The 22191-nt window shown below is 35.7% G+C and overlaps 1 protein-coding gene across 3 annotated transcripts in view; it reads right to left on the reverse strand.

Annotated features, from left to right (window-relative positions):
- Positions 1 to 22191, reverse strand: part of EDA2R (ectodysplasin A2 receptor) — a 62714-nt gene that overhangs the window by 4194 nt on the left and 36329 nt on the right. For all 3 annotated transcript variants that reach the window (XM_072956536.1, XM_031675205.2, XM_072956535.1), the window contains exons 2-3: positions 1706 to 1884; positions 1089 to 1174 (exon numbers count right to left, since the gene is read on the reverse strand). In XM_072956536.1, the coding sequence (XP_072812637.1) occupies positions 1089 to 1174; positions 1706 to 1884 (265 nt within the window). The remainder of the gene's footprint in view (positions 1 to 1088; positions 1175 to 1705; positions 1885 to 22191) is intronic.

Here is a 22191-nt window from a genome sequence, read left to right on the forward strand (position 1 = left end):
TATGGATATATACCTATATCACAAAAGAATACAAGTATCAAAACATAGGTGGAGAGTATGGCAGAGTCATAGTGCTCACCAATTATCCACATGCTTCCCTGCATTTCCCAAACACCCTTGTAGTAAGGCCATCTGAGTACATCTGGCCAATGGGCTATGAGTAGAAGTAATGTGTGCCACATACAGACTGCAGTAGTTAAGAGGCAGTATGTCTCCTCCATCTTTTACCCTGTCCCATCAACCTGGAAGCCACATGGTCTGATGGTACAGTTAGAAGATGGAGTAAGAATTTTTCATAGTGAAAAATAAACTTTTATTGCCTTAAATCACTGAGATTTGGGGGTTTGTTACTGTAGCATAGCCTACCAACAAGAGACATACAGTTTCATGATAGTGGTTGCTAATGGGGAGGTAGGGAGAGAATGGAACTCAGAAAGGATCAAAAAGGGAATGCCACTAAGCTTGTGGAATATTCATTTTTTTAAATCTGAAGAAAATATGCAAAATTTTAAGATTTATTAATTCTTGATGTCATGTAACTGGGCATTTTTATTTTTGTATTTTTCTTCATTTAAAATATTTCTACATATTTGAAATATTTCATGTTTTAAAAACATATCAATCATTTAAAAAATAAGTGGTTAGACATATACATGGTAGATAGACAAAAATGATAGACTTATAAATAGATAGTGATATGGGCATAGACTAGATCCTAGTACTTCATTCAGCCTTATATTAGTCTTAAGCACTAGGGACTACTATAAACCTCATATAATAACAATAATAATAATAATAATCCACAAGTGTATAATGTTATAATTTATAAAGTTTTTCTAAATTTATAATTTCATTAGAACTAGATAACATCTCATAAGATATAAAGAAAAATGATTATCATGAGTTTTTTTTTTCAGATGAGGGAAATGAAGTTCAATGAGTTTCAATGATTTGCACAGGGTTACACAGATTGGAAACTAAGATTCAAATCTAACCAATTCCCTTGCCAATCTACCCTACAGAAAGGAGTACAAGGGGGTCACCCAGCAGATTGAGGAGGAAAGGAGAGAAGAGAATCAGATACACACACTGAACCTCAGAGGTGGGGGTCTGCTTTGTGCACGGGATACACTCTTGATCCTGCAGGCCTCCAATACGTGTCTTTTGGTAGAATCTGTGGTCAGAGCAATAAAAAATGGCAAGGTGATCAAATGAGCAATATATTTGTACTGGTTCTTCCTGAAACATAGGCAGCTTCTAAGAGTGTTGCCTTCCAGGTTAGAAGTTAGCACCCACCTCAGCCTTGCGTGAGTTCTATGCCTCTATGTCTGACTCAAAGTCCCAGACACTCCACCTCTTCCCCCATTCACCAAACTCTACAGCCAAAAGGAGAACCAGTCTCACAAGAGAGGGGAACACTGCTTTGACACCAAGGGCTTCCTAATCTCTTTTAGGTCTACAGTGAGATTTACCTTGAAACTTGGACCTGTAAAACATTGTTTAGTAATCATCTGTGATGGACTGTATGATAGGCACTCTATAGGGGGATCTTTGGAAGATATTGCTTCTATGTCTCAGGGGAGCGTAAACTCATCATGATATGGAGAGTTAGAATACTTCAACTAGGCTCTGAGAAGCAAGGTTGAGAGAAACGTAAAAGGGCTAGAGAAGGCCTGAATAGATTGGGCTCATATAGCAGGCTCACCTGGGCAGACAGTCCCCACAGACAGCATTAGAGGTAGCCGTACAGTTGGCCTTCTGGATACGATTAATGACAGCACAGGTGATACAAGTCTGACATCTATGGTGGCCCCAGCTGCTTTTGTATCTGCGGGGAGGGCAGACTGTGCAGTATGCATCTCCACCTTCTCCATAACCACAATCCTGCAGAGAAATGGGAGTCACAAACATTACTGTAAAAAAGAAAACCTGGAGAGAGGATTAGCTATGGGACAAGTGGACACTGTATATAGTAGGATTTTGCAAACTATAAGTTGCAACCCATTACTGAGACATGAAATCAATTTAGTAGATTGCAACTATCATTGAAAACTGAAATAGGACAAAATAAAATGATACCAAATATCAGAATACAGATCATGTACTAAAACTAGGTATTTATATCAGTCAGCATTGGATAGGTTATGCCATGGTAAAAAGAAAACTGCAAATATCAGTGTCTTAAAAGGACAAAAATTTATTTCTCACTCTCACTATTTGCCTATCAGAGAGCTCCTGGGTATTCTTCTTTACATTATACTCACTGTGCTGCCATGATTGAAGCATCAGGGAAAATAGAATATTGTGAACTGTGCATTGGCTTTTAAAATTTCCCCCCTGAAATGACCCATTTCATTTTGCTCACATGTCCTTGACCATATACATCACCTGATCATTAGTAACTATAAAAGTAAAATAAAGTGTAATTCTACAATGTGCCAGAAGATGGGGAGCTGGAAATATTTGACATACAGCTCTAATCACTAAGTATCTCAGTATTGTTTTGTAAAACTTTTACAGGTGAAATATGTTAAGTATGTATTGGGTTGTGATGAAAAATTTATTTCTTACATTTTATTGAAGTATAGTTGACTCATAACATTATATTACTTTCAGGTGTACAACAGTGATTCAATATCTTAATAGATTATACACCATACAAAGTTATAATCTTATTGACTATAATCCCTGTGACATACTTATTTTACAACTGGTAGTTTGTACCTCTTAATCCTCTTCACCTTTTTTGCCCTTATCCCTACCCCTTTCCCAACTAGCAATCACTAGTTTGTTCTCTATATATGTGATTCTGTCTTTGTTTCATTATATTTATTTGTTTTGTATCTTTGCATTCTACATATAAGTGAAAACATATGGTATTTGTCTTTCTCTGTCTGACTCATTTCACTTAGCATAATACCCTCTAGCTCCAACCATGTCATTGCAAATGACAAAATTTCCTTCTTTTTTATGGCTGAGTATATTCCATTTTATATATATACACAATGCATCTTCTTTATCTATTCATCTGTTGATGAACACTTAGGTTGCTTCTGTATCTTGGCTATTATACATAACACTGCAATGAGCATTGGGTGCATATATCTTTTTGAATTAATATTTTCATTTTCTTCAGATAAATACCAAGGAGTAGAATTTGCAGATTCAAGGGGTAGTTTTATTTTCACTTTTTTGAGGAATATCCATACTGTTTTCCATAATGGTTTTAGCAATTTACATTCCTATCAACAGTGCACAAGGGTTCCCTTTTCTCCACATCCTCACCAACACTTGTTATTTCTTTTCTTTTTGATGATAACCATTCTGACAGGTGTGAGATAATATCTCATTGTGGTTTTTATTTGCATTTACCTGATAATTAGTGGTGTTGAACAACTTTTCACGTGCCTGTTATCCATCTACATGTCTTCTTTGGAAGAATATCTATTCAGGTGCTTTGCCCATTTTTTGATGGGGTTATTTTTTTTTGATGTTGAGTTGTAAGAGTTCTTTGAATATTTTGGATGTTAACCTATTATTAGGTATAGCATTTGCAATTATATTCTCCCATTCAGTAGGTTGCCTTTTTGTTTAGTTAACATGCTTTGCTGTGTAAGTTACAGACAATATCATAGAAAAACAAATAATCATAAGATTATACTATGAACAATTATATGGTATCAATTGGACAACCTAGAAAAATGGATAAAGTCCTTGAAACATACAATCTTGCAAGACTGAATCTTACTCTTGGAAATGCTCAAAAATGTCTGCATGCAGATGGTATAGAGAATACATAAGTGGTCCAGCTGGCTTTTGTCTCAGGTCAGGTATTGACAGTGTGACTCTGGCCAGCTCTTCTCTACTTTGAGCATCAGAGCCCCCAACATCTGAGGATACTGAAATAGATGGTCTCTAAATATTCTTCCAGCTCTGACATTCTGAAATAGGGACAAGGCTCCTACCTGATAAATCACAGCTCTTTGTCAAAGACAGAACTCTAGTTAAAAATATATGTTAAACTGACAACATAACGCCATTTGCAGCAACATGGATGCTCCTAGAGAATGTCATTCTAAGTGAAGTAAGCCAGAAAGAGGAAGAAAAATACCATGTGAGATCACTCATATGTGGAATCTAAAGACTCATGGACAGAGAATACAGACTTGTGGTTACCAGGGGGGTAGAGGGTGGGAAGGGATAGACTGGGATTTCAAAATTGTAGAATAGATAAATAAGATTACACTGTATAGCACAGGGAAATATACACAAAATGTTATGATAAATCACAGAGAAAAAATGTGACAATGAGTGTGTATATGTCCATGAATGACTGAAAAATTGTGCTGAACACTGGAATTTGACACAACATTGTAAAATGATTATAAATCAATAAAAAATGTTAAAAAAAGAAGCATCTATAAAAAATATATGTTAGATATTTGCTAGTTGTGGCAGAAGTTGGCTGGTTGTTCACTAAACTCATTCTCCTTTCCTCCTGGGAATACCACTGGTCAATATGCCCTAACCCCACTGCAGTTTTATAAGATCATGTGTCTAATTTCTAGCCAATGGAATATGGATAAAATGATGTATGCCTCTCTCAGGTTTGGCCCAACAAAAAACTGCCTTTTTTTCTTTATACTTATTTTATAATTAAAATCTCTTCAATTTTATTTATACTTTGATTTTCTGGTGCACAGGGACACACAGGGAGATGCTGAAATCAATGTATTAAAAACAATAAATGATATGAGGAAAGTGGAGAATGCAATATCTCCTAGCTTTCATTCCCTCACAGAAACATAGAAAAACAAATAGAAACTGTCAGGATCAATGTTGTCATAAATTTGGGGAACAGTCAAACAAACATTTACAGCAATGAAGCAAATTCTGAATCAAGAAAAATCATCTTGAAAATGACAGGAAAGCTTTGTGCCATTTTCACTTACCTTACTGTACCTCTCTCCCCAGCAACAGGTCTAGTATGAGACCCTCATCCCTAGTTCCAGACTGAGCTGAGAAAAACTTATTCACCAATTACTGAATATATACATTCTAACCAGTTATCTGAAGGACAAATAGAAGGTAATTATCCCTGTTTAATTCAGTTAAGAATGCAGGCTGGAAAATGAGTGGGCATTTATTAAAAATATTGCAAAGCAAACTGAAAAACTACAGGTGCCTGAGGCAAGAAACTATGGATGGAGACATACAATAGACTGTCTAAGTCTGGAAACAAAAGTTGGGGAAGAATTTTTGGGAAATTAGGACATTCAAAAACATCCATACATATGGGGGAATTTAGAAAGGCACATGCATAACCAGGACAAGACACATGCTTAGAAAAATATGGAGAAGACCCAAAGTTTACACACTAGGCTGATCCATAGGCTAAGTGCCAATTTGCCTAACTGTTGAAGGAGTGCTTCAGCACAGAGCCAAATTGCAAAGAATCAAAGAGATGTGTGGGGTTTTTTGGTTGTCATTGTTGCTGTTGTTGTTGTTTTAACTCTTGGCACTTAAGGAAATCCTTGTCAAAATAATAGCTAAATATTATCTAAATGAATACACACTTCAGTGATCATATGTGACTAGGAATACAAAGGAATACAGCCTTTGCACAAGTATTTTAGCTTAAAAACCTAAACAACCTTGTGGTATAATTATACAACAGAATACTATTCAGCTGTAAACAATGACAAAATAATGACATTTGCAGCAACATGGATGGCACTGGAGAATGTCATTCTAAGTGAAGTAAGAGAAAGAGAAATGAAAGAGAAAGAAAAATACCATATGAGATTGCTCATATGTGGAATCTAAAAAATAAAAGAACATAAGTACAAAACAGAAACAGACTCATAGACCTAAAATACAAGCTTGTGTTTGCCAAGGGGGAGGTGGATGGGATGTGATAGACTGGGATTTCAAAATTTGTAGATACTGACAAGTATAGGCAGAATAGATGAACAAGATTATACCGTATAGCACACGAAATCTTGTGGTAGCTCATAGGGAAAAATGAAAATAAATATATGTATATTCATGTATGACTGAAAAATTGTGTTGTACACCAGAAATTGACACAGCATTGTAAACCGACTATTACTCAATAAAAAATAAATAAAAACCTAAACAATGGACTTCTATAGCCTGCATCAAATGAAGTAACAACAACAACAACAAAATCTTCATATGGAGAAGGAAGAGGATCTGATTTCCAGAACCATCACATTATAATGAAAACAATGACCAATTTTCAAAAACAACAACAAAAAATCACAAGGCATAATAATAAACAGAAATGTATGGCTCTTTTAAAGAAGCAAATAAAATTGAAACTGTTCCTGAGAAATCCAGACATCAGACTTACTAGACAAAGAGAAAAATGTACTGTCTTAAATATGTCCAAAGAAAAACATGGACAAGGAACTAAAGGATATAAGGAAATAAATGTATGAACAAAATGGGAATATCAATTAAAAATTATAAAAATGTAACCAAACAGAAACACTAGAACTGAAACTAAAATAACTGAAATGAAAACATTTTCTAGAAATGTTCAACAGCAGTTTTGAGCAAGTAGAAAAAAGAATGACAAACTTGGAATATGACAGTTGAAATAACCAAATGTAAGGAGGAGAAATTTAAAAAGAATGAAGAAAGCAAACAAAACCTAAGAGATGTCATCATGTGGACTAACATACACATAAATGGGAGTCCCAGAAGTAAAAGAGAGAGATAAAGAAGCAGAAAGAACATTTGAATAAATAATGGCTGAAATTTCCCAAATTTGACAAAAAAACATGAATAACACATCCACAGTGCTCAAAAAATTTCAAGTAAGAAAAACTCAAAGAGAAACATACTGAGACATAAACAAAATATGGTTAGCCAAAAACAAAGTAAAAATCTTGAGGCAGCAGGGGAGAAAAAATTCTGTCAAGTGCAAGGGATTCTCAATGAGATTAAAACTTGATTTCTCTTCAGTAACTGTGGAAGCTGGAAGACAATAAGATGGTATCTTTAAGAATCTAAAAAATAAACTATTAACCAATAATTCTATACCCAGTGGAAAAATACCTTCAAAATTTAGGAAGAAATGAAAATATTCCTAGATTAAAAAAGTTAAGCAGGTTTGATACTACTACACCTGTACTTCAATAAATGCTAATGGGAGTTCTTCAGGTTAAAATGAAAGCACACTGGATAGTAACTCAAATCCACAAAAAGAAATCAATATCTCTGGTAAAGGTAAACACATGGGCAAATACAAAGGCAGAACTACTTAATTTTTGTTTTGGAACTCTGCCTTTTATTTCCTATATGATTTTAAAGAAAAATTAACCATGATAAAAATAAATCTATGTTATTGGATACACAATGATTAAGATAAAAACTAGAATGAAAATGGTAACATAGAGGGAAGTGATACAAAGTTGTAAAAGAGTAGAATTTTGCACACAATTGAAGTTAAGTTATTATCAATTCAAACTGTTAAAATTTAGTATGTTAAAGGGAATCAACATAGTAAACACAAAGAAAATATACAAAAATAAACATTAAAGAAATAGTGGAATTAAAACTTCTCACTACAAAAAATCAACTAGCATAAAAAAGACACTGAAGTAGAAAATGATAAACAAAAATGGTACAAGACATACATAAAACAAATAATAAAATTTCATAAATACTATCTTATCAGTACTAATCTTTCTATAAAATTTTAACTGAAGTATAGTTGATTTACAGTGTTGTGTTAGTTTGAGGTGTACAACAAAGTGATTTGATTATGTATATATATTTCCAATTTTTTTCTCATAGTATATTGAATACATTCCCTGTGTTATACACTAAATCTTTTTTGTTTATGTATTTTATTTATAGTGGTGTGTCTGTTAATACCATAATCCTAATTTATCTCTCCCCACTTTCCCTTGGATAACCATAAGTTTGTTTTCTATGTTTGTGAGTCTATTTGTTTTGCAAATAAGTTTATTTGCAGTATTTTTTAGATTCTGCATATAAATAATATCATATAATGTTTGTCTTTCTGTTTGACTTACTTCACTTAACATGATAATCTATAGGTCCATCTACTTTGCTACAAATAGCATAATTTCATTCTTTTTATGGCTGAATTGTGTGTGTGTATATATATAAAAATCATCTTTAATCATCTTTGTCCATTCATCCATAGATGGACACTTAGGTTGCACCTATGTCTTGGCTACTGTAAATAGTGTTGCTATAAACATTCGGGTGCATGTATCTTTTTGAATTAGAGTTTTCATCTTTTCTGGATATATGCTCAGGAGTGGAATTGCTGGATCACATGGTAACTCAATTTTTAGTTTTGTAAGAAACCTCCATACTATTTTCCATAGTGGTTGCATCAATTTATATTCCTACCAACAGTGTAGGAGGATTACTTTTTCCCCACACTCTCTCCAGCATTTATAGACTTTTTGATGATGGCCATTCTGTCTGATGTGAGGTGATACCTCATTGTAATTTTGATTTGCATCTCTCTAATAATTAGCGATGTTGAGCATCTTTTCATGTGCTTGTTGGCCATCTGTATGTCTTCTTTGGAGAAAAGTTTTTTAGGTCTTCTGCCATTTTTTGATTGGATCATTTGTTTTTTTGATCTTGAGTTGTATGAGATGTTTGTGTATTTTGAAAGTTAATCCCTTGTCAGTCACATCATTTGCAGATATTTTCTCCTAGTCTATAGGTTGTAATTTTGCTTATTATTTCCTTTGCTGTGCAAAAGTGTATAAGTTAGAGTAGGTCTCATGGTTTATTCTTGCTTTTATTTCTTTTGCCTTGGTAGGCTAATCTAAGAAAACCTTGCTATGATTTATATCAGAGAATATCTTGCCTATGTTCTCTTTTCAAGTTTTATGGTGTCATGTCTTATATTTAAGTCTTTAAACCATTTTGATTTTTTATATATGATGTGAGGCAGTGCTATAACTTAATTGATCTATAGGTGGCTTTCCAGTTTTCCCAATGCCACTTCCTGAAGAGACTGTCTTTTCTCCAATGTATATTCTTGCCTCCTTTGTTGAAGATTGACTGTAGGTGTGTGTATATTTCTGGGCTCCCTATTCTGTTCCATTAATATACATGTCTGTTTTTGTGCCAATCCCATGCTATTTTGATTACTGTAGCTTTGTAGCATTATCAGAAGTTTGGAAGGATTTTGCCCCAACTTTGTCTTTTTTCCTCAGGATTGCTTTGGCAATTCTAAGTCTTCTGTTGTTCCACATAAATTTTAAGATGATTTGTTCTAATTCTGTGAAAAATACCATGGATAATTTGATAGGGATAACATTAAATCTATAGATCTATTTGGGTAGTATGGCCATAACTATATCAATTCTTCTAATCCAAGAGTATGAGATATCTTTCCATTTCCTTGAATCAGCTCTGACTTCCTTTATGAATGTTTTATAGTTCTTAGCATAAAAGTCTTTCATTTCCTTGGTGAATCTATTGTATGTTTTTGATTTGTTGTTACTCTGGTTTTCAAGCATGTTAACCCATAATTATGTCTACTTGCTTTAGACTGGTAGTCATATAAGCTCAAACACATTCTAAATTATCTACATTTTTGTACACCTGAAATTAACACAACATTGTTAATCAAATATACTTCAATTAAAATAATATTAAAATATCTCCATTTTATACTCCCCTCCCCTATACTTTGTAATTTTGATGTCCAATTCATGTTTATCCTTTTGCTGTTCATTGCAGCTCTAATCACTTTCACATATTTTTTTTAATCTTTGTACTGACTTATTTAAGTGATCTTCAATCCTTTTGTATATTTATCTTTCCTATTGTGATTTTCACTTTCTTATAGATCCTTGCTTCTTTCCTATTTAGAGAAGATATTTCAACATTTCTTTTGGATAGGTTTAGTATTGCTGTATTCTTTTAGTTTTTGCTTGTCTGAGAAATTCCTTATCTCTCTTTCTGTTCTAAATTATAATCTTGCTGGTTAGAGTATCCTAGGTTATAGGTTCTCCCTTTTAGGACTTGGAACACATTGTGCCTTCCCTTCTGGGCTGCAATGTCTCTGTAGAGAAATCAGCTGATAGCCTTAAGGGAATTCCTTTGTAACTGACTCTTTGTTTTCTCTTGCTAACTTTAGAATCCTCTCTTTATCTTTAACTTTTACCATTTTAATTGTGATACGTCTTGGTGTAGCTTTGTTGGGGTTCATCTTGTTTGGGAACCTCTGTGCTTCCTGTACTTGGATATCTGTTTCACTCTTTAGATTTGGGAAGTTTTTAGCCATAATTTCTTATATATTTTTGATCCCCTTTTCTTTTCCTTTCTCTTGCAAGATTTATATTATGTGTAGATTGGCACACTTTAAGCTAGGTTTTCATCTCGGCAATGGAGTTGCCTAACTTCAATTGGCTCCTATTTATAGTTTCTAGTTCCTTGTTACAGTGATCTGCATTTGTATTGATAGTCTTTGTCAATTCCTATATATTTATATTAATAAAAATTAAAAGTTTTATTCCTTCCTTTTTCAACTCCAGCTCTGGTAGACTGGAGAGGTTTATTTTATTGTTTGTCTTTCAAGGAATTTCTCTTGTTCTTTTAATTGGTGTTAATTCCTCTGCTTTTCAATTTTACTTATATTTTTGTGATTCTATGAATTTAGGAGAAACATTTATCTGCTATGGTCTTGAAGAGCTGTTTTTATGTGAGAACAACCTGGTGTAGACTGTATGAGTCCAATATCTTTGGTGTGAGGGATGTTTTTGGTTGGATGCTTGCCACTTCTTTCCACAGGGTGTGTTGGACCCTGTCTCCTTTACAGGAGGCATGTTTGGTGTTGTGGTGACCAGAGCCTATACTGGATGTTGGGTGGGGCCTCCTATTTGCTCTGTGGTTGTCACAACTCTGTCAGGGGTAGGTTCTGTTCCTCAATTGCTGGAGTAGAAGCTCACAGACTTGGTTCTAAGAAGTGGTATGAGGTAGGTGCGACTTGAGAGCTCTCTCTCAGAAAGGAGCTGCTGTTCTTCCCCAGGAGCTGTCTGCTGGAATGTGTGACTCTGTGACTCATCCTGCAACCAGATGTGCATGTCATGAAGATCAGTGTTACTGGCACTGCCTTTGTGGGCCACTATGGGAGCACCAGTAATTGGCTTAGAGATCCCTTAAGTGTGTATGTGCTCACAAAGATGCAGTAAGAAGAATCTGGCAACACTGCATTCCCTGCACCCACTTTGGGATAATTGATAATTGGCTTATATTCAGCCTCACTGTGGGAGCATTGTTAACTGGCTTGCTCCACCCTCAGGCATGTGTGCTCAGTCCTGATCTCAAAATTCAGCAGTGTGAGAACCTGCTGGAGCTGCACCCATTTTTGCAGTACTGGTAATTGCTTCAGATTTCATCCCAACCTCCACATGCAGATGCCCACAAATTTCACAAAACCCTCAGTGACTGAAGCTGTGCTTGACTGTGAGAATGCTGATAATAAGGGTACTATGGCAGACACATGCTCCTCTTTTCCAGTGTTTACAATGGGGCTCCAATGACAGACCCGTGATCTGTCTTGTGTGCACCCCCAGTTGCAGCTTAGGCCACATTCCAGGCTCTTTGTACTGTCTCCACACAGCCAAACCAAGTCCTCTCCCCAGGTCTATCCACTGAAGCCTGAGTTTCAGCACCCAGTCACTACAAACACCAGCAGGTGTATGTCTTGGGCTGGGAAGAGTGATGCTATGTCAAAGACTGTCTGTGATGGTGTATCTCTATCATGCAGGGCTGCAGGCCAGGTCCTGTACTCTCATCTCCAGCCTCTAAAGCTCCCTATCTATCCTGGTAGGCCTCTCAGCTGGTGAAGAAAGTTCCTAGGGTTAGGAAACCTTTCTTCTTTCACAGTTGCCAGCCATGGGCACAGGTCCCATCGTGATTCTTCTTCATTTTCCTTCATCCTACATGGAAATGTGGGGATCATTCTTTCAGCTTTAGTTTATGAGATCTTCTGCAAACTTTTATTAGGTATTCTATGAGAAAAGTTCCACATGTAAATGTATTTTTGATGTATTTGTGGAAGGATCTGAGCTTCACATTCCTCTACTCTGCCATCTTGATCTGTTTCTCCTTCCTTATCAGTACCAATCTTAATGTATATGAATTAAACTCTCCAAAGGCACAGATTGGCAGACTAGATAAAAAGAACATGATCTACCAACATGCTGTCTACTAGAGATTCAGTTTAGATCCAAAGACAGAGATAGGTTGACAGGAAAAGAAAGATATTCCATGCAGATAGTACCAAAAAGAGAACTGAGATGTCTATACTGATATCAGACAAAATAGACTTTAAGTAAAAACTTCTACAAAAGAAAAGACATTATGTATTAATAAAGGTTCAATACATCAAGAAGATATGATTATTGTGAACATATATACACTAAAAAACAAAGCTCCTGAAAAATCTATGAATCAAGCACTAAACAAAATTTAAGTAAGAAATAGTGATTCCACAAAAATACTTGCAAATTTCAATACTGTACTTTAATAATGGATTGAATATCTAGAAAGAAGATCAATATTGATATAGAGGGATTTCACAACACTATAAAACAACTACAGCAAACTGATATATATGGAAAACTATAACCAACATAAGAAAAGTATACATTTTTCTCAATTGCATATGGACCACTCTGTAAGTTAGACCATATGTTAGGTTACAAAACAAGTTTCAATGAATTTTAAAAGACTGCAATCATACACAGTGTCTTTTCTGACCACAAGAGTATGATGCTATAAATTAACAACAGAAAGAAAACTGCAAAATACACAAATATGTGGAAATTAAATATCACATTCTTAAACAACTAATGGGTCAAACAAAAAATCCTAAGGGTAACTATAAATTATTTAAAGATGAATACATATAAAAACACTACACAACAAAATCTATGGGATACAGAAAGGCAGTAGTACTCTGAGGGAAATTTATACTTGTAAATGTCTGCATTAAAAAAGAAATGAGTTCTCAAATCAATAACCAAACTTTAAACCATAAGGAAGTAGTAAAAAAAAAAGAGGAAACTAAACTTAAAGTTAGCAAAAGGAATGAAGTAAGATTAGAGTAGAGGTAAATAAAATAGACTGTAGAAAATCAGAATAATCAATTAAATGAAAAATAGATTCTTTGAAAAGGTCAACAAAATCAGAATCTAGCTACACTGACAAAGAGAAAAGACAGATGATGCAAATGACAAAATCAGAAATAAAAGTGGGACTATTACTAACAACCTTACAGAAATAAAACAATTATTAAAATATTATGAACCCTTATACAGCAACAAATTATATAATCTAGATAAAGTAGACAAACTCCTAGAAATCCGCAAATTACCTAAGCTGACTTAAGAAGAAATAGACAATATTAATGGATGTTTAACAAGGAAAGAGATTGAATCAGTAATAATAAATGTCTCAATGAAGAAAAATCCAGGACTAGATGTCTTCATTGGTGAATTCTAGGAAACATTAAAAGAATTACCCATAATCTTTCTCAAGGTTTTCCTAAAAATTAAATTAATTAAATTCCTAACTCATTTTATGAGGCCAGCATTAACTTGATAAAATACTGGATAAAAAAACACATCACAAGAAAAAGAAATTACATATCAATATCCCTTACAAACATTCATGTAAAAATCTTCAACAAAATACTAGTACAGTGAATTTTATAGCATAGTAAAAGGATTAGACACCAAGTGTGGTCTATCATAGGAATGCAATGAGGATTTAACATAAGAAAATGTATATTAATATAGGTCACTAATAGAATAAAGAAAAAAACACAATATCATCTCAATTGCCAAAGAAAATCAGTAATAACAGGAAACTTACTCAACATGATAAAAGACATATATGAAAAATCCATAGCTAACATCCTAGTCAATGATAAAAGACTGAGATCTTTACCCCTATTATCAGAAATAAGAAAAGCATGGCAATTTTTACCACTGCAATTCAACATCTTACTGGATGTCAACATCTTACTGGATGTCCTAGCCAGAACTACTACAGAAGGAAAATAAATACAATGGACCCAAATTAGAAATAAAGAAGTAAAACCATATTTGTAGATCCTAAGCATAGAAAAATCTAATTACTCCATACAAAAGTTAGTAAAGATAATAAATTGTCATGGGCTGAATTGTGTCCCACCTCCCAAATCATATGTTGAAGTCATAAATCCTGGTACCTAAGAATGTGATTGTATTTTGGAGAAAGGACCTTTAAAGAGATAATTAAATTAAAATGGGGTGGTTAGGGTGGGCCCTAATTCAATATGACTAGTGTCCTTACAAGAAGAAGAGATTAAGACAGAGAGAAAGGGAGAGACCAAACTCACACATATACATGCACCAAAAGACAACCATGTGAATACACAGAAAGAAGGCAGATATCTTGAAGCCAAGGAGCAAGGACCTCAGGAGAAACAGAAACCAGTCTACACCTTGATTGCAGTATTCTAATCTCTGGAACTCTGAAAAATAAAATTTCCCAATATATTATATATAATTTTTGTTATAGCAGCCCTAGCAAAGTAACATATAAATGAATTCAGTAAAGTTGCAGGATAAAAGGTAAACACACAAAAATATATGCATCTCAATACACCAGCAAGAAAGAATCTAAAAGGGAAATTAAAAGGCAATTACACTTTATAATATCTAAATGAATAAAAAAATCTCAAAATAAATTTAACTGAAGAAGAGATTGGTTAAGATGGCAAAATAGGAAGAAACTGACCTCACCTCATTCCATGAGCACAACAATATTACAAGTATTTACAGAGCAACTATTAATGAGAGAGCCTGGAAGTTAGAATAAAAGATCGTCTACAACTAAAAATACAAAGAAGGAACTATAATAACCACGTAGGAGGGGCAGAAATGCAGTATATTGAATACCTATACCTCCAGATGGGTAATCCACAAAAGGGAGGATGATTATAATTACAAAGTTTCTACCCAAGGAGTGAGGGGACTGAGCCCACATTGGGGTTCCCAGCTTGGAGGTGCAAAACCCCCAGAACTTTGCACTTTGAAGGCTAGTGGGAGTTACTTTCTGTTGAGCCAAGGGCTGTGGGAAATAGATTCCACTCTTAAAGGGTGAACACAAAATCTCACATGCTCAGGGCAGAAGCATTAATTTGAAAGGAGCCTGGGTCACACCTACCTGCTGATCTTGAATAGCCTCTTGGATAGGCCAGAGGCAAATGGAGCTCACACTTGGGACACAGACACCACTGGCAGCAATCTTTGTGAGATGATTTTACTATGAGGACATTGGTGCTGAAAAACACCATTTTCAAATCCTGCCTCTAGCTTAGTGCAGGGATCAGGCCCTGCATGCCAGTCTGTCAGCATGAGTACTGTGACAACTACAGCCAAGTAACTAGCTGTCAGGTAGAGATACAGCCCTATCAATGAGCAGGATGTCTACCTTAATACCTCTGAGACCATAGCAACCCTGGGACCAAGCTCAGTCCACCAGAGGGCACAGGACCCAAGCCTACATATTAGTCAGCTCTAGACCCAGGAACCAAGCGACTTGCAGCCAGAGATGCGGGGATCCAGCTATGTTTATCACTGGATCATCACTAGCTCTGAGACCAGCCTCACCCACCAGTTGGTAGGAATATCCAGGACCCCCTGGTCCTGGACCTGAACATCAGCTGTCCAACACATCAACTCTGGGGACCCCCAGGACACTGCAGCCAGAGAATCTGGGACCCAACTGTATCCACCAATGAACTGGCAGTAGCCCTAATACCCCCTGGGCCTCAGTCTTGCATGCCAGTCAGCCAACATCAGCTTTGGGACAGCTAGGTCCTGCACCCAGAGGCCCCAGAAACTGGTTCTGCCCACAAGTGGGCCTGCACTAGGCCCGGACATGACTTCAGCCACCAGAATGGGGGCAACAGTCAGGAAATACTTTGGACTCCTGAGCCAGCTGCCCTGTAATATAGATCTATTCACTGGTGTGACAGCACCAACTTTGGGGCACCTCAGACCCAACACTCAGACATGTCAGAAAACAGCCCTGTCCACCAGCAGGCTGACACTAGATCTGGGAACTCCAGACCTGCAGTCACCCAACCCAGAACCTAGCTCTGCCCATCTGGTGGTCAGCACTAGCCCTGGAAAATGACAGCATTAGCCCTGGGAAATGACAGGTCTCTGCAGCCTGCCACCTCATGACCTGGCTCTACCAATCAGCAGCACACAGCCTCCTCATAAGGAAAGGCTTGGCAACCAACCAGACTGGAGGAAAGACACACCTACCAGATAGCCCACAATAGTCATCCTGCAACTACAGAAGGACCCACACAGCCCACACAGGGGGCACCCCTATCTCTAGTGACCAGAAAGGAGTTCAATGCTGGGGTTCATAGGACATATCCCAAAAAAGGTGTCTTCTCCAACTCCAATCTATGTAACCAACTTACCAAATGTAACCAACCTACCAAATACATAGAAATGAAAGTGGCATATTAGGCACAATGAGGCAAAATGACAATGATCCAAATGAAGGAACAAGGTAAAACTGCAGAAGAATAAAGTGAAGTGGAGATAGGCAATCTATCTGATAATGAGTTCAAGGTAATGATCATAAATGTATTCAAAGAACTCAGGAGCAGATTGGATACACAGAGTGAGAAATTTAAAAGTTTTTAACAAAGAGTTAGAAAATACAGCAAACAAAAAAAGATGAAAATATAACAGTGAAAATCACTGAAATTGAACACAAAAAAGATAAAGTAATTTTGAAAAATAAGGACAGTTCAAGAGACCTCTGGGACAACATCAAGTGTGCTAACCTTCACATGACAGGGAACCTAGCAGGAGAAGAAAAAAAGTCAGAGAATATATCTAAAAATAAAATAACAGAAAACTTCGCTAACCTGAGAAAGGAAACAGAAAACTAGCTCCAGGAGAGTCCCAAATAGGTTCAACACAAAGAGGACCACACCAAGGCATGCTATAATCAAAATGGCAAAAAATAAAGATACAGAGAGATTAAAAGCAGCAAGGGAAATCAACAAGTTGCATACAAGGCTGTCCCATAAGGCTGCCTCTTCACAAGAAACTCTGCAGCCCAGAAGGGAGTGGCATGATATATTTTAAATGATGAAAGGGAAAAACCTACAACCAAGAATGTTCTACCCAGCAAGGATTTAACTCACATTTGATGGCGATACCATAGATTAACAGACAAGCAAAAGTTAAAAGTTAAGCCACACCAAACCAGCTTTATAATAAATGTTAATGGGAATTTTCCACATGAAAAAAGGCCATAACTAGAAATATGAAAATGAGGAACAGAAAAATCTCATTGATAAAGGCAAATATACTGTAAAGGTAGCAGTAAATTAACAATACATAAGTTAGCAGAAAGATTAAAAGACAACTAGTAAAATAAGTTAATTTCACAACAAGTAGTTAAGAGACATACTCACAGAAAAGATGTAAAGTATGATGTGAGAAACAGTAAATGTGTTGGTGGCAGGGAAGTATAATGCAATGTTGCTAAAAAGTGTTTGAAATTAAGAGATCAGCAAGTTAAAATAATCATGTATATATAGAGATTGTGTTCTATTAACCTCATGGTAACCACACACACAAGAATCTATAATACACACAAGCAAAAGAGAAAGGAATCCAAACATAACACTAGAGATGGTCATCGAATTACAAGAGAAGAGAACGAAAGAAGAAAGGGGTGAAGAAACACAAAAACATCAAATCGATTAACAAAATGGCAATAAGTACATACCTGTCAATAATTACTTAAAATGTAAGTAGAATAAATGCTCCAATCAAAAGACACAGAGTATCAAGATGGCAGAGTGGTAAGACCATGAACTTGCCTCTCCTTGCAACTACAACTAAACCAAAACTGAATACTAAACAACCATTGAAAAAAGACTGGAACCTAGCAAAAAAGATCTTCTGCAACTGTAAACATATAAAGGGAGCCACAGAAGGACAGTCGGAGGGGCGTGCTTGTGATATACTTCAGTCCCACATCCCCTGGGTGGGTGACCCACAAACTGAAGATTTGATAAGTTGCAGAGGCCCTCCCAAGGAGTGAGAGCTCTAAGCCCCAAGTCAGGCTCCCCAGCTCAGGTTCTGACATTGGGAAGAGAAGGAGACTACAGGATATCTGGTTTTGAAGGCAGAGGGGGCTTGGCTCTGGGAGCCTCATGGGACTGGGGGAAACGGAGACTCCATTTGTTTCAGAAGTGTACACAGAAACTCACATGCACTAGGTGCAAGGATAGAGGAAGTGATTTCATAGGGACCTGGGCCAGGCCTGCCTGCTGGATTTGGAGGGTCTCCTGGGGACATGGGACTCACTCAGGGGACATAAAAGCTGATGGTGGTCTTTCTGCAAGTGTTAATTTACATGAGCTTTCCTGGAGGCTGACATCTTGACTGGATCACTAGCATCAAGACCTAGACCCACCCAACAGCCTGTAGGGAAGCCTCAGGCCAAAGAACATACAGGGTGGGAACACAGACACACCTATCAACAGACTTCCTAAGCCACACCTGCCTCTAGACACAGCCCTTACCTACCAGAGGTCCAGGACTAAGCTTCACCCAGGAGTGCGCAGGCACTGGCTCCTCTCGCCAGGAAACCTTCATATGCCTCTACTCCAGTTTCATCCACCAAGGGCAGACACTAGAAATAAGAAAACAATAATCCCAAAACCTGTGGAAGGAATCCACAAACATAGAAAGATACACAATGTGAGGCGGCAAAGGAATATCTCCCAGGCCAAGGTACAAAATAAAATTCCAGAAGAAATAAGTGATGAGAAGATAGGCAATTTATATGAGAAGGAGTTTAAAGTAATGATGGCCAAGATGTTCAGAGAATGCAAGAGGAGTATAGATGCACAGAGTGAAGTTTTTAACAAAGAGTTGGAAAATATAAAGAATACCCAAACAGAGTTGAAGAATAAAGTCACTGAAAGTGAACAATACACTAGAAGGAACCAAGAATAGACTAAATAAGGCAAATAATGGATCAGTGAGCTAGAAGACAGATCAGTGGAAATCACTACTTCAGAACAGATAAAAGAAAAAGAATAAAAAGAAATGAGAATAGTTTAAGAGAACTCTGGGACAACATGGAGTGCTCTAATATTCACATTTCAGGGATCCCAGAAAGAGAAGAGAGAGAGAAAGGACCTGAGAAAATTTTGGGAGAGATAATCACTGAAAAATTCCCCAGCTTGGGAAAGGAAACAGTCACCCAAGTCCTGGAAACTCAGAGAGTACCACACAGGATCAACCCAAAGAGGAACACATCAAGGCACATAGTTATCAAATTGACAAAAATTAAGGCTAAGGAGAAAATATTACAATTAGCAAGAGAAAAGCAACAAATAAAATATAAGAGAACTCCCATAAGGTTATCAGCTGATTTTTCAGCAGAAACTCTGCAGGCCAGAAGAGAGCGGCATAATATATTTAAAGTGATGCAAGGGGCAAACTTACAACCAGGAATACTCTATCCAGCAAGGCTCTCATTTAGATTTGATGGAGAAATCAAAAGCTTCTCAAATAAATAAAAGCTAAAAGACTTCAGCACCACAAAACAAGTTTTACAATAAATGATAAAAGACCTTCTCTAGTTATCAAACCATAAGAAAAGAGAACAAAAAAAAGAGAAAATTAATAAAGACCTACAAAAGATTGCTTTGGCTGCTTGGGGTCCTTTGTGGTTCCTTATAAATTTTGGAATTGTTTGTTCTAGTTTTGTGAGGAATGTCATGAGTATTTTGATGGGAGTTGCTTTGGATCTGTGGACTGCTTTGGGTTGTGTGGCCATTTTGATAATGTTGATTCTTCCACTCCAAGAGCACAAGAAATCTTTCCATTTCTTTGTGTCATTTCGATTTTCAGATTATAGGTAACTTCCTTGGTTAAGTTTATTCCTAGGTATTTTGTTGATTTTGATGTATTGGAAATACCTCTGCCAGTTATAAAATTCTGGTTTTTGAAGTGAAAACAAAAATAAGCAAATAAAAGGCCACAAATGGCAAAATAGCCTTCTTTCTTATGGGTGAGCTGTATTCCATTATATATATATATATATATATATATATATATATATAATGCTATATATATAAATGCTATATATATATATATATATATATATATATATATATAATATTTCTATTATCATTTCACCTGCTGATGTACACTTAGGAAGCTTTCATATCCTGGCAATTATAAATAACAGTGCTGTTAATAACAGGGTATATGTATCTTTTTGAGTTAATTCTTATTTTGTGGTTGGCTTTATTCCTTTGATAACTATGTAAGTTTAAAAAGCTAAAGCTTTAAATGTTCTTAAAAAACAATGAATAGTACATCTATGTAAATTAAAAACATATGTGCAGTAAAAAGATTAAAAAAATGCTGTTTCAGCTACAACCAGTGATCAATTTGTTGTACAACTAATGAAGATTCTGATTCTGGATATTTCACTTGCATTGGTCCTTTCCCCATGTTATTCAATATTGGAGGGGCTGCAGGCTTTTCCAGGATGACTGTAGGGATACTTTTTGTGCCACAGACACCTTTGGTTGTTTGGTGAAGTCTATTGACCCATTTTCCGAATAATGATTTTTAAATGCTTAGTGTAAAACACATAGGATTACAAATTAAACTAATTATATATTCAACATAGTATTGGAAGTCCTAGACACAACAATCAGAAAAGAAAAAAAAAAGAATCCAAACTGTAATGGGTGTAAAACTGTCACTGTTTATGAATGGCATGATATTATATACACACAAAAAAATCTTAAAGATCCCACCAAAAAACTACTAGAGCTCACCAGTAAATTCAGTAAAGTTGCAGGACACAAAATTAATATACAGATATCTATTATATTTATATACACTGACAATAAACTATCAGAAATAGAAATTAAGAAAACAATCCCATTTACAATCATATCAGAAAATGTCTAGCAATAAATCTAAGTAAGGAAGTAAATGATCTGTACTGGAAAACTGTAAGATACTCATAAAATAAATTGAAGACTATACAAACAGATGGAAAGATATACCATACTCATGGACTGGAAAAATTAATATTAAAATGTTCATACTATCCAAAATAATCTCCAGATTCAATGCAACTCATAACAATGTATCAATGGCACTTTTCAAAGTACTAGAATAAATAAGCCTAAAATTTGTCCTGGGCAACAAGAGACCCTGAATAGCCCATGAAATCTTGGGAAAAGTATAGATCTCGAAATATCACACTCCCTGAATTAAGACTATAATACCAAGCTAGAGTAATCAAAACAGTATGTTACTGGCACAAAAACAGATACATACATCAGTGGAAAAGAATATAGAGCCCAGAAATGTACTTATAGTTAATTGGGTAATTAAACTGTGACAAAGAAAGCAAGAATATACTATGGAAAAATACAGCCACTTCAGTAAGTGATGTTAGCAAAACTGGACAGCTACGTGCAAAAGAATCAAACTTGAGTACTCTCTCACACTATGCACAAAAATAAATTCAAAATGTATGAAAGACTTTAAATGTAAGACATTAAACCATAAAGCTTCCAGAAGAATACATAGGCAGTATGCTTTTTACACCAGTCTAAGTAATATATTTTTGGATCTGTGTCTCCAGGCAAGGATAACAAAAGCAAAAATAAATAAATGGGACTATGTGAAACTAAAAAACTTTTCACAAAAAAGGAAAATACCAATAAAACAAAAAGGTTACTTAGTCAGTGGGAGAATATTTGCAAATGATATATTAGATAAAGGGGTAATATCCAAAATAGACAACTCAAAAAAAAAAAAAATAAACAGACAATTTGATTTAAAAATGGGCAGAGGAACTGAGTAAACATTTTTCCAGGGAAAGTATAAAGATGGTCAACAGTCACATGTAAAGATGTTCAGCATCACTAATCATCAGGAAAATGAAAATCAAAGTCAAAATGAGATATCACCTCACACATGCCAGAATGGGTATTAACAATAAGACAACAAATAACAAATGTTGGTGAAGAGGTAGTAAAAGGGAACCTGCATGTACTGTTTGTGGAAGTATAATTTGGTG

The sequence above is a fragment of the Vicugna pacos genome, chromosome X, assembly GCF_048564905.1.
Source record: "Vicugna pacos chromosome X, VicPac4, whole genome shotgun sequence".
NCBI classification, from domain to species: domain Eukaryota; kingdom Metazoa; phylum Chordata; class Mammalia; order Artiodactyla; family Camelidae; genus Vicugna; species Vicugna pacos.